The 13,707-nt window shown below is 48.2% G+C and overlaps 1 protein-coding gene across 3 annotated transcripts in view; it reads right to left on the bottom strand.

The window, feature by feature from the left end:
• The window catches only part of vwf (von Willebrand factor), a 32,187-nt gene extending 20,249 nt beyond the window's left edge, over positions 1 to 11,938 (bottom strand). For 2 of the 3 annotated variants that reach the window (XM_018730056.2, XM_018730059.2), the window contains exons 1-10: positions 7,420 to 7,537; positions 6,116 to 6,170; positions 5,534 to 5,707; positions 5,345 to 5,447; positions 4,577 to 4,785; positions 3,860 to 3,981; positions 3,321 to 3,537; positions 2,552 to 2,674; positions 2,340 to 2,451; positions 2,083 to 2,129 (exon numbers count right to left, since the gene is read on the bottom strand). In XM_018730056.2, coding sequence (XP_018585572.2) covers positions 2,083 to 2,129; positions 2,340 to 2,451; positions 2,552 to 2,674; positions 3,321 to 3,537; positions 3,860 to 3,981; positions 4,577 to 4,785; positions 5,345 to 5,447; positions 5,534 to 5,707; positions 6,116 to 6,170 — 1,162 coding nt within the window. In that variant the 5' untranslated portion in view covers positions 7,420 to 7,537. Of the gene's footprint in view, positions 1 to 2,082; positions 2,130 to 2,339; positions 2,452 to 2,551; positions 2,675 to 3,320; positions 3,538 to 3,859; positions 3,982 to 4,576; positions 4,786 to 5,344; positions 5,448 to 5,533; positions 5,708 to 6,115; positions 6,171 to 7,419; positions 7,538 to 10,731; positions 10,835 to 11,820 lie in introns of those variants that run through there. The other variant, XM_018730057.2, reaches the window with a different exon arrangement.
• Between the last annotated feature and the right edge of the window lie 1,769 nt (positions 11,939 to 13,707).

Below are 13,707 nucleotides of genomic sequence, written 5' to 3'. Positions count from 1 at the left end.
TAAGCCATTTCATTGGAGCCATTCGGCGACACCGGATTGTGCCGAATAAATCAAGAAGGAGTCGAGAAAGAACATCACCGGAGACTATCAGCGCCTCCACGATGCGGCGAGCCATAAATTATTCTTTGATCCACCATAAAAAGAGAGCCGGTCTAAAATGGATGTTTGTCGGCGGGCCGAAGCAACGAGCCACAATGTTCTTATGGTTTCCATCCGCTAAAATAAAGGCTTGAGCATCCCTCTGAAACTGGGTCCAATTTCCCCTGCTGCTGGGACATGATTAGATCAAATCAGAGCCTGCATTGATTGCCCTTTTTTTAAAGCTGCTGTGTGGCAAAACAAGATAATGGCGCAGGCAAGCGGCATGTGCCGTTCCTCCTGTCTCGGTGCAGTTCTGCATGGTTCCGACTGTGCCCAATAAAGCGGGGGGGGGGGGGACCGAGAGGGAGGAGGCCCAGCAAACCCGGCAGGCCCGAAATACTGCACGCCACCAGCTCGGCATCGTCACAGACTGTTAAAAAAAAAAAAAACAGCCAGTCTTTAGACAGATGCTAGTCTCACAAAATTCCTCTAATAACCCCCTACATACGTTATCGCAAACGTACGGAGATCTGGCAGGCCACAAATCGGCTGTGCACTGTAAATCAAAGGTTAGAAGCCTGCGGTGGAAATGGATGAAAAAGCTGATTTTTCAAAAGGATTTTTGTATTTTTCATAAGAGAAAGAAGGTCTGAGCTGCAGAAATGGAAAAACGGAAGACAAATGACCTGGGACAGTCATGTCAGCCACACTTCAAGAGGAACAACCACGACCAATTGCACACACACACACACACACACATCTGAACCGCTTGTCCCATACGGGGTCACGGCAAACCGGAGCCTAACCTGGCAACACAGGGTGCAAGGCTGAAGGGGACACAAGTCCATCATAAGGTGCCCCAAGCGGGACTCGAACCCCAGACCCACCGGAGGGCTGGACTGCGCCACCGCGCCCCTCACTCATGTGATACTGGTTTTGGAAAACAATGTATTATTGAGGGGGGGGTGCAGTGGCGTGGTGGCGCGGTGGCGCAGCAGGTTGGACCGGGTCTGGGGTTCGAGTCCCGCTTGGGGTGCCTTGTGGCGGACTGGCGTCCCGTCCTGGGTGTGTCCCCTCCCCCTCCGGCCTTATGCCCTGAGTTGCCAGGTAGGCTCCTGTTCCCCGCGACCCCGTATGGGACAAGCGGTTCAGACAGTGTGTGTGTGTGTTATTGAGCTGCATACAGGGGTAAAGAATGGTTAAGTACCTTATTTTAACTTCATAGAAAAGAGTCTATTATCACTACAGGTGGTCCCCGACTTACGATGGAGTTACATTCCGCGAAACCCATCGTAAGTCGAAAATGCATTTAATACCCTAATACACCTCTGCGTGACAGACTGGGAGATGCGGATCGCTGCCGCTGCCCAGGATCTCAAGAGAGTATCGCTCCACGTATCGCTTGCCTGGGGAAAAATCTAAATTCAAAATTCAAAGTAAGGTTTCTACTACATGTCTATTGCCAGCTCACCATCGTGAAGTCGAACCATCGTAAATCGGGGACCGCCTGTACTCAGTGTTACAGTATGTTTTTCCAAGAGAACCCCGGTCTGGCCTTTTACGTACAAGTGCCAAAGCATATAGAGGTATGCTTGGGGCAGATATTTCACGACCCGATGCCCACCCTCATCATTTACCGAGGCCTGGGAACGACACTAACTAACCTAATGGCTGGGCCTCCCGGCAATTTAGCATCACCAATTCACATGAACCAAATCCCTTTGGACTGCAGGAGGAAACCCACGCAAGTATGGGGAGAACACGTAAACTCCACACAGGCTGGGGGGGGGGGGGCACCGTGCCGCCCCCAAACGCATAACTGTAACTGAAATGTAAATGAGTATCAGCAGAGTTACTCTACCTGCCAAAATGTATTCTATAAAGTTGTTTGTACAACTACTTGTAAACTATGTCGCAATGTTCAAACGCATCTTCGAAACTTTTAAGCGCAAAGCATTCATGCATGGGGTTACTGCAGGTGCTCCAGGTATGGCGACTCACCTGGGCAGCCCTCATTCGTGCATTCCCACGAGCCGTGACGGCACACGCTGTTAGAGGCAAAAGGACACAGAAACACATCGCTGGTCAGTAAAACTGAAGCGACTATCCAGTTATGAGCCGCGGATGTGTGACGTCGGGCTCCGTGCGCGTCTCCGGGTCGTGTGTGAGCACAGGGGTCAGCGTATGAGGTCTCAGGTTACTGTATGGGGTTTAGGGTCAATGTGTCCTCATTCTTCTCAGGGAGAACTGCTGCCCACCAGGTGTTGCAGTCCTGAGGAATGCTAGATCCAGGGGGGTAGCGCCGGCCTGCGTGCATGCATGAGCACTGGGACACGTCCACGCAGCGAGTCCCATCAAGAACCTTCCCCGCTGCCATTGGAACAGAGAGACGGGTGCTGAGTCACTGAGTCACACACACATAGGATTCACCAAACGTCCACCGTGTCAGCGCTTATGGGATGTACCTCACCTGGGCAAGTGCAGCCGTCCGCACAGTCCTCTTTGCATACCTCGTGGATGTTGAGGCTTTGGCATGTGGGGAAGCAGGGGCTGGCACACTCACTGTACTGCATCCCCACAGGGCACTTGGGGACTGGAGAAAGAAGCGACATCCCAACAGTTACTAACCCAGTACAACACAGATGGGCCAGCTACACTCTAGCACTACATGTGTGATGATACATCAGTGTCTGACTATACAACACCTGACTCTATGGTACCCTTACATAGGCCATTCAGGTCAGCAAGGACTACAGAACCCCCTGTATTATGTAAAAAAAAAATGCAGGTCTGCGGTCACAAACCTGCTGTCAACAGGGAATCTGACTGTTAACTTTTCTGGGAATGGCGAATTTGGCTTGGCTGTTGTTATTATACAGGGGAATCACAACTGACATGGATAACTACTGCTGTAAGAAAAGAGCCGTGCAAAAGATTAGATTACTGAGCGACAAGGTCACCAGACCTGGAGTAAAGGACCAGCTGACTCACTGATAAAATCAATGAACAAGGCATAAAATGCCAGGTAATCCCAGTGTAAAAGAATCAGATCACTTTTTAGCAGCATCAGTAAAGTGCGTATCAGAAGGCAGTTAAACACCTTGCCATTCTTACACAAATCGTCGAACAGCTGTGTGACGCACTTAAGGTATGCACAAACAAGTCAGGCTGGCAACAGGACCGGCGGCGTGGTAGAGCATCCTAGGGTACCGCACGACGGTGCGCTGGAGGGGACTCACCACACTGGCTCTCCCCTGGCCAGGAATGCAGAGCGATGCCATGGGACGCGCAGGTGCGGGCGTATTCCAGCATGGCCTGGCAACGGCAGGCTTCATCCGCGCCGCAGTGACACGCATCCTCCTCGCAGAGCGCTGCGAATGCCTCGGGGGCCACAAGGTGAGCGCAGCGCAGGAAGGATGAGGAGTGCTGCAGCGAGTCACACCTGGACATGAGGTCCTGCACAAAGCAGGTGGGGGGGGACACAAGGCAGACAGAGAGGAACAGCAACAGAAAGTCATTATCGCAAGGTTTGCTATAGTACGGCAGCGGATTAGAGGCCACCGAGAGAAGCTCGCCAGACACTTATATCCTGCGCAACCTTTTCTAGTCGGTGCTTGACTGAGTCGGCCTTGAGATCTTGTCGCCTTGAGCGTCACGTTTCAGTATGATATAATACAGAATGGACTGGTATGACATGGGCTGATAGGCTTTGGTATGACTGGCGTGCGTTGCTTCCCTTTGGTAAAATATGGTATGGTAGGGCCAGGTAACGGCTTACCGCTGCAGCGCCACTGGAAATGTTGCAGGTCTTGCTCGGCGGAGACACGCGTGTGCAGAGTTCGCCGGTTCCGTGCAGGGCCCAGGAATTGGCAAAGTCGTAGCTGTTCTCAGTAAGGAAACCTGGGGAAAAAAATTTCCCGTCAACAAGAACGATCCAAGAACCGTAGGCATCTGCCACCGTGCCAGACATTTCTGACCTGCGTAATATTGCGGGGCTGAGATAAATGCTGAGTGAATCAGAGGAAACGAAAGGCATGCGGCACGTTAACCGCTGGGTAACTAATCTTAATAGAGTCCTGTCACTGTCAGAGAAGAATGGGTGCCGAAAAATGGATTTATATTAAATCTTTCCTGTTATTCTCTGCGTCCGAGCAAGGTCATTCTCCCAGTGTTGAAAGGGCAGCTCCGGTTCTTTCCTACAGCTAGGATCTGCCCATTCCAGATGAATTGAGGGAAACAGAATCCAAGCCGCAAGACAGAAAACTCCAGGGAAAGATCAGTGAGCGAAAAGCGCGAGTTTTTAACCTGTTTCTCTGATTCTGGACGGACCCCCATGACTTCGGTAGGTGAACCCATCTACTTCCCGGTAACCCTACTTGTACTGTATCTCTACAGCAAGGTGGCCTTAAGGCAGGTGTGAATAAGGGAATAAAAACATTATATTGCACAGCTCTACCAGCTTGCTTCCTCTTTAGACTGTAAACGGGCTACAGACCCTCCTGCGCAGTGTAATCGTCCTCCGGGACGCCGTTGAAGTTTCCACACAGCCCACAGGTCCTGTTGGAGTTGGGCTTGGAGAGCGTAATGTCCACGTTGCCGCTGCTGTCGATCTTCACCGCGAAGCCCAACTCGTCGCTCCAGAGCTTGTAGTAGCCCAGCTCGGCACCGGCAAAGATGGTGTTGGCGGCGTAGGGCAGGGGTAGCCTGAGAGGGAAAAGGGTGGTGGTCGGCCTCGAAACCGCCGACCGCGTGGTCCTCCGGGTGCAGGCGCGGGATTTCAGCGCGCGGCACGAAGCGGGAGCAGATGCGCGAGGTGCTTTTTTTCTTTTCTACATCCGAGAACGTGTTCGCAGCCTTTTTTTGGCAACCTTAATAATCAGCAAGCAGCACGCAGGAAACATCCCACCTGTCATTCAGAAACTCACCGAACAGAAACGCTAAGACATTTCTAGTGTTTTTTCAGCGTTTACAGCTCAGTATTTTAGTAACTCCACCACACACAGTCCAGACCCTTCACAGGACTGGTAGTGTAGTGGTTAAGTCTAAAGGTTGTAGGTTTGAACCCCAGGCTCCAGCTGTAGTACCCTGGAGCAAGGTACTTACTCTGACTTGCTCCGGTAAAACTACACTGCTGTATAAATGGGTAACTGTCGGTAACTTGACGCTGTAAATCCCTTTGCAGGAAAGCATCAGCTAAAAACGCAAATGCGCATGTTCTGCACGTTACGCCCAAAGTTTACCCAAGGTGTAAGGAGGTGTATACCTGGTGTCCCCCTGGGTGAGCCTGCCATCAACAGAAAGGTGAAGTTCATACAGCTCTCCCAGGTACACGGTCACACCTCTCCTCTTCCCGTGCTGGAAGTCACCTGAGGAGCAACAGGTCTCCGGTGAGGACTCTTGCACGGCACTCAACAAGGCTGGACGGGGGATCTCGGAATTTCGTTCTCCATACCCAGCAGGGTGAAAGATCGGAGGTGGCAGTCGCCTGCTAGCATGTAACTGCAGTCCCCGGGGAAATCGTACAGAACCCCATCGAAGGTGTGGATGTGGTACCGGCCAAACAGGCTGCAGCGGCCCGCCAGTTCTCTTCCTTCAAACCCAGGCGGCCATAACATAGCTGCCCATGCTGCCCCGCAGAGGGATGGGAGAGCAGAGATGAGATGCCGTATTAAATCATACGTCCGACTTACATTCGATCATCTGCTCCTTTTCACTTTAAGGTCTGCGCAGTTTCCCTGCTCTGGAGAAGCACAGTGAACATAAATGCTCGTTTATTCATGCTTTTAGCGATATTTCTCACTGGGAATATGTAGGCGTTTTAGATCAAAGCACCCATGTAGAGGATTCATAATTAGCAACAAACCGTGTAAACAAAAGTACAAATCCAACACAGTGCCATCTGGTAAAATGTCAGCTTCTCGGGACAGCGTGCAATGAGAATTATGATTTGCGCCCTGCGGACGGCGTCTCCGAGGTGACGCACAGGTACGGATAACACGCCCTCGGCGGGGACCATTATCCGCTTCATACGCACCGGTTATCTGGAAGAGCCGGGTCCATTTCAGCCCAACCTGCCTGCGTCTTTCCATCTATAAGACGGGAGCACAAACACAGCGGATCAATGCATTATGGGAGAGCGTGCAGTCGCCGTGCGGGCACGCAGATGCACGCATGCACGCAAACAGACGACGACCCGCTCTGACCTGCAGTTCGTTCGCATTCGCATTGACACCAATTCCTTTAGCAGACGTAGTGTTGTCCTTTTCCTTTTTTATTTGAACCAACAATATACTACTAGTTTGGCACTCGGGCCTTTTCTTTGACTTGGCGTATATACACAATTCCTAATCACGTTCCTGGTAATTTTTTTTTAAACAATTACATTACACAAGTAGCAGCATAAAGGTTTGCATTAATTTATTTAGCTGATGCTTTTTTTTCCCCCCAAAGCAACTTACAAAGTTAAGCTACTTACAATTTTTTACCCATTTATAAAGTTGGGTAGCGTTTCTGGTTAAGCATCTTGCTCAAGGATACGACAGCAAGCAGTGGGACCTGAACCTACAACTACTGGGTCCATAGGCAACAGCTCTAACCACCATCCCACCCCGTTGATTTGTTGCAAAGAGTTACAATCTCAGAGTTACGGAGCACGAACATTTACACGTTAAATGAGTCCGGAAGAAGTGAGGTTTAAGACCCTTTTAAATGTAGGCAGGGATTCAGCAGTTCTGAGTGGGAGGGGGAGGTCGTTCCGCGACATCACGCAAAATGAGCACTTGCCAAGAACAATACGGAAACAATGGATTATATACGCCAAAAAAGGCATGAGTGCCAAACCAGTAGTATATTGTCGGTTCATATAAAATAGAAAAAAAGACAAGACTATGACAGTCATTATACGGTTTCAACGATACCTATACATTGTCACGCTTCCCTCCGGTGTTTCATAAGTAAATAAAGCGCATGAGATTTATGTGAAGGTAAACAATCCATAATTCATCGACTACTCATAGCGCGTAGATCCATCACATCCGTCAAGCGCCGTCACATTTTGCCACGATGCCCCAGTTAGTCGCTGCGAGATAGGAAATCTCGAAAGCGAATTAATGTCAATGTAATTGCGGTCTCGCCGCTGTGGCGGCAGATGCGTTCGCAGCGAGCTGCATTTTTAAAGACCCGTTTCCTAACGGCTTCGGTGAAGGAGCAAGAAGCGTCCCAGGAGAACGTTGCCACGTTAACTCGCAATCAAGCCAAGACTCAGGAGAGCCAAGCAATCTCACACTTTCAGAGCCACCGAGGCAGCCCAGGATGCCTTCCGCACGCGCCCCGCCGTACCTCTGCAATCCGCACGCCCCCGGGTCGGAACCCGCGTTCGGTGGTTCTCGCCAGCGGTCCCTGAAAGCTTCGGCTACCGCCAGCCACCGGACGGCCTTCGCGGGACTCTGGGCCCGTAAGGCCCACGCGGCGGTCTTATACCGGACAGGCACGCCCACCCCATCCCATCCCGACCCGATCCCTTGCCCCTGCTGCCGAGAACACGCTAAAGGAATGATAATATGAGCGCGTTACATCCGTTCCCTCAAGGCGTGGGCACCGGCGCAGACAAGTGGCCTGCAGGAATGCCTTGTTGGACTAATTGCCAGGTTGGAACAATGGCAGGAAATAGTGGATTTAGGCAAACTGACAGATTTGTCTGGGCGCAAGGAGATAAGCGCGGACCATTTTCTTCATTAGTGCCAAAAGAAACATTTCCTTCAAACATGAAATAGCTTTCTGTAGTGGAAAGAACAGGAGGGAAGTGCAAGCCTTGTAATTTATTTGTGTCGCTAATTGTGTTTCGGCACCGAGTAAAAAAATTATATATTTCTGAAATATTCTTAAAGTGTTAAAAGCAGCATTTTGCTAAGTGACTGAGTGTTTTTTCAGGTTTAAACGGGCAGTGATTTCTCAGGGCCCTACCCCGTGTATCCATTTTGAACTTACTCCAGAGGAAAATTCCTTGTGATAAGGACTCTGGTATTTCCAGTACACGAACACATGCAGGGGAAATTATTATTATTATTATTATCATTATTATCATTGTTAAAGACTTTATTGTCATTGTAATGCTGTGCGAAGCAACAAAATTCTAATGATGCTCCCTGAGATCTTCAGACAACATAAAAGAACAAAAAAAACAAAAACAATATAAAAACCAACCATAAGTATAAAAATAAAAAAATTAAACACACACACACACACACACACACTTTCAGAACCGCTTGTCCCAGACAGGGTCACAGGGAAAGGGAGCCAACCCGGTAACACAGGGCATAAGGCCGGAGGGGACACACCCAGGACGGGACGCCAGTCCGTCGCAAGGCACCCCAAGCAGGACTCAAACCCCAGACCCACTGGAGAGCAGGACATGGTCCAACCCACTGCGCCCCCCAGGGAAAAATTAAACAATTTAAAGAAAATAATACAATGAAGCAGTAAAACAATAGAACAGACAATAAAACAAACTTTTATTATTATTATTATTATTATTATTATTATTATTATTATTATTATTATTATTATTATTATTATTATTATTATTATTATTATTATTACGGGGGTGCAGTGGCGCAGTGGGTTGGACCACGGTCCTGCTCTCCGGTGGGTCTGGGGTTCAAGTCCCGCTTGGGGTGCCTTGCGACGGACTGGCGTCCCGTTCTGGGTGCGTCCCCTCCCCCTCCGGCCTTACGCCCTGTGTTGCCGGGTAGGCTCCAGTTCCCCGCAACCCCGTATGGGACAAGCAGTTCCGAAAAAATGTATTATTATTATTGCTAATCTTTACATAGCTGATGCCTTTGTCTATGATGATTTTCAGGGTCACATCAAAATTTTGACCCAAAGTGAGCAGCTGTAATGACGAAGGGAGTTAAAAATACTGCAGATATACAGTATAAGTGATTTTTAAAAGAGCATGTAGGTTTGTGGGAGGCAGGAAGTCACTGAGATGCAGCCCCCTATATGGAGAAGTTTCCTTTGATTCCTGTTTACTGCTCTTTGTCATTAAATATGACTAAGAGCCAAGACACTTGTTTTCAAGGAAAACAAAAGCGTGACAATATTTCTAACGCCGCCAACCGAAAGCTGCAGCACTCCAGTTCCCGGCAAGCGGAGCAGCTTCCGTCACGAGTCCCAATCCAACAGCCACCGGCACGGTGTGGTACGTGACCTCACCTTAAATTACGCAGAAGCACGCGCGCAAAAGCTGTGTCGTGGCCGGACGTAGCGAGGCACGACACGCACGTGGACACGAAGCGTTTCTCGCCCCGTCGGCCGAGCCTGATCGCTGCCGTTGCCGGCGGCACTAAACCCGATACCCAGACGCCCAGCAGAGCGGTGCACGCTTGCTGCGTTTGCAGCCAAGTAGAGCAGAATAAACCCAACTTCCCTGTCTTTCCAGGTCAACCCGCGGAAAGCCCGGGCGCGTCCCTCCATCACCTCAGCCTCACCCTCGGGGAAAAAAAGCACTGCAGCCTGCAAACAAACTGACTCTGTGACAGGAGGACAGCAGCCCCTTCAGGAGGGGGGACAAACGTGAGCTTGAAGGGCATCTTTGTGTCGGACAGACAGGGCGCCGAGACTAAAGCTGTGTTGTTCGGAAAAGGAAAACATAAAGGCTTTTATTGAGGCTTTAAAAAGAGCATTATATGCAGGTTTTGCAATTAAAGGGTCACTTCTCATGTAGTTTAAAGGCTCAGATTTGCAGCAGCACTGGCGAAATTTACAGTTCCAGCTGCAGGGGTGGGGTGGGGTGCGGGGGAGGGGGTGCTTAGAGGCCAAGTTTGTTTGCTCGTGAAAGACCACACTGTTAAACCCAATCACAAAATATTGCTTGTCTCTTGAGGAAATATACACGTTCGTCATACAAACATGACGTGCGCGCGAATGCAACGCGGTGAGGACGCGAGTCGGATTTTAAGGACAACGAATGAAGCGGCTCGAGAAAATTACTTAGAAGCGCGTACGACTTTCAGGTGGAGTAAGTATGGAGCTGGCTTCGTACTTGTGTTTTAAGTCCACGCACGTGAAAAGAAGGAGTATCCTGTCTGATCGGAAGGAGGTGTAGTTAAACACCAAACACGCTCGGAGTGTTTGTTTGACAGAGGTTTTGTTAGCAGGGAGAAATCCTGGAGCGGGTTTCGGTGCCCACACCTACGACATTCCTTTCGTCCCACCGGTGCCAAGTTAAACGTCTCTCTCTAATCGAGGCTGGAGGAGCAGTTTATTCTTGTTTAACTACAGCCCCTTTTATCTTATACGCGGTAACATATGTTCCGAAGATCCAAACTCAGCGAATCAGAATCGTACTCGGCACTATGCGACACCTAAGAATTCTGGACTCGTTGTACGATCTGTTTATTTTTTCCCAGATCTTCTAGTTGGAATGTTGAAAAAAAGTCAATCCGGACAAGACGCAACGGTAATAATTTAATATTGCGACGACAGGTAGGTCAACGGGATCTTTGTCCAGCTCTTAGTCCACCTTATCAGTGCCTGTTTACATAATAACAGGCCACAGGAACTCCATTAACAATTCACCACGTTGAGCAGTTCCCAAACAGAGCAGAACAAGTGTTTGGCCCAAGGCTAACATTCCCTGCACTAGCTGACCTCTCAGCCATGCAACTCCGACTGGCCGCAATCTGTTCCACGGGGAGTGGTTTCTCGGCGCTGAGCTCGGACCATGGCATCGCACTCCGAAACCCTTTAAGTCCTGGAAAAAGAATGCACAAAAATCAGTGCGACTTACAAAAATTAAGACAGGATCATAAGAGGAACGATGAGCTCTGAAGAAACAATAACGCTAACATTCCCGTTAGCCCAGAAAATGGAAGGTGTGTAAGGTTGGCATGTTAGGAATCTCAGAATTTTTTAATCTATTCTTTCAGGCTACCTCTGACAAGAAAACAATAATAATAACGCAGCACGGGCACACCGACTGCACCTCACGTAGTACGTAGTACGGCAAATGTACTTTTGGAGGGAAACCGCAAGAGCACGGGTCCTCCCGTTTTCAAAAAGACATCATGCTTCCTTCTGGTTATTTTCAGTGTGGATGAGCACCCTGCCTCACTTGGTTTTACACCACTCTTGATAAGACACCTCCATCCTCTCTTCAGCAGTTTTCAGAAGGATTTGGTTTTTGATTCATAGTCAATAGCTATATACCTACATTCCAGTATAATGTAGAGAAGGTTACAATGGACACAGCAGTTCATGCTATGCTGCTATGCTGGCCACCAGAAATACTCAATAATTAAAAATAACACTCCTCAGTACCCGCTAGCATGTGTATTGGTTTGGTTTACAATGCAACTTGTGAGCAGTCATCTAAAGACCCTTCATGTAGACTGCGATGGCTCTGGATCTTCGCCTTTTAACCCCCGAGGAAGCTACGGCAGAGTTCCAGGAAGGGTAGGTTGCCTAGGACAGTTCAGTCAGCTCTCAAAGGGTACTTTAAAGAACCAAGACTCATGACTAAATAAGATCTATTTCTAGGCACAGGAGGAGCCCTGCTGTTATACCTCCGAACAAGGGACTTCTGTGTAGAAAAGAACAGACAAAAACCAGAGCCATGGTAAATTGCTTCCAATAAGCAACCCCACTGAGCAATTCAATAATCTAATGCTGGGTTACTAAAAGTCACCGTTTTAAATTAGTCTCTGAAACCTGTCCACTGTCTGCTTGAAAGCTCTTTACCTGCTGGTGGAATACAGCACAGGAAATGGAAGCATCAGACTCATTTTCACATTGCTGTATATTTTCATATTTCTCCTGCTGCCATCCCATCTTCATGAATCCTAATTGTGTCAAATGGGAAATTTCTTTCCACAGATCAATGTTATCAGCTGGCCGGACAGACTGAAACAATGATTAACTCGTGAGTGCAAATCTAAACTGCTGCTGTCATGGCGTATTTGGACGACCATCGAGTTTTACCGGGAAAGAACAGAAATGCTACCAGCAATTTATCTTGTGCAGCATGTAGTGCGCAAGGAGGACTGAGGCCACCATAACCAAAAATGGAAATGTTGAGAGTATAGGGGACAAAAATAGACATCCTTCAAACATCTTTTCATATAAACATGGCAAACCCCACCCCACCGGCAAGCTGCTTTGACATATAAATGCTCCTGTTTTTGAATTCAGAAACATTGCAGAGGCCTAAAAAGTTTTTTCCTCCCAACAAACTCGATTATTATTTACAATAGTTTTGCCGAAGGACACCTGTCCCTTACCCGAATGACAAGCTGTCTAGTCCCAGATTTCCAAGATCTATACTGAATTTATTTAAAAGCTGCACCTTTGGTTAAAAAATATCTGTATGTCTCGTTCTCATTAATACGTGGCAGTTTCTTTAAAAAACACCAAGCTGGGTCCACAAATCAACATAATCAGCAGACTGGACAGACCGAAACAATGGTTAAGACGTCGATGCACAGCAGCTGGGGGACCGTAGTAGTTAGAGCTGCTGCTACCTTTGTACCCAAAGGTTGCAGGTTTGAGTCTCACCTCCAGCTGTAGTACTCTTACTCTGGTAAAATTACCCAGCTGTGCATGTGGGGAGGGAGCTGTAAGTCGCTTTGGAGAAAAGCACCAGCTAAAAAAATACACGCAAGTTGCTGCTGCTATGCATCATAATGACCAACGGATCAAGTTAGAAGCCCACACTATACTGCTGCTGTCTCAGATGACAGCACAAATAAGATCTGAGACAAATTTTTGTGATTTTCCAGCTGAGACCATTCACCAACACTGTGTAAACACTGTTGCACGCAACAGATTTCAGAGATTATCCAGCAATCAAGACGTATCTGAGGTCCTCATCCTCTCTTTCTAACTTGATTTACTGTATATAAGTTTGGCCACACAAGCACAACATAAGTCCATGTTTTGTTTCATAAAATATTTGGTTTAGTTAATTAAAGATTTCGCAAGCTTGTCAATATCTGACCTACGCGATTATAAATAAGACATTTTACAGAGCACAAACGATCTTGTTCATTTACACACAAAATACATGAATATTCTCAGTTTAAATATGTCTGGGCACTTGTCCAGAACTCCAAGCTCTTCTGCAGGATGGCAATGCTGTACTTGAGAAAAAGATTCTGAAAACACTGGCCATCTGTACATTATGTTAAAACACCAACACTTAAAAAATAACAATTGACATAATTAGCCAGATGGCACGCCACTCCCCCCCTCCCTTTTTTATAGGCATCGTCTGTCTTTACGGATCAGCATCCAGAGCACGGTAGCTGTTTTCAAGCACGCTCGAAGAGCTTGATGGTGACAACTGAAAGTGTTCCTACTGACAATGCCATCCAAACAGTTCCTTGGAGCAGCTGTAAGTTCAAGGTAGGCCAAAAAGATGAACCATCTTGAAGACCATAAGATAAAAACTGAAGAATGATCTCAAAAGCTCAGCCATCATGTACTCTGATCTAACAAGGAATAAGTGTTACCCTCACTTGTTTTCTCAGACAGTGGCTAGAGAGCAAAGGCCTGCTTGCTGTGTTTGTTTTGTCCGGTGAAGCATCCAGCTATGATAGCACCACTGGATGACTCAATCGGAGCGCTGCG

This window comes from Scleropages formosus, chromosome 21 (assembly GCF_900964775.1).
Source record: "Scleropages formosus chromosome 21, fSclFor1.1, whole genome shotgun sequence".
NCBI lineage: Eukaryota > Metazoa > Chordata > Actinopteri > Osteoglossiformes > Osteoglossidae > Scleropages > Scleropages formosus.
This window is presented reverse-complemented; position numbering and strand designations above follow the sequence as displayed.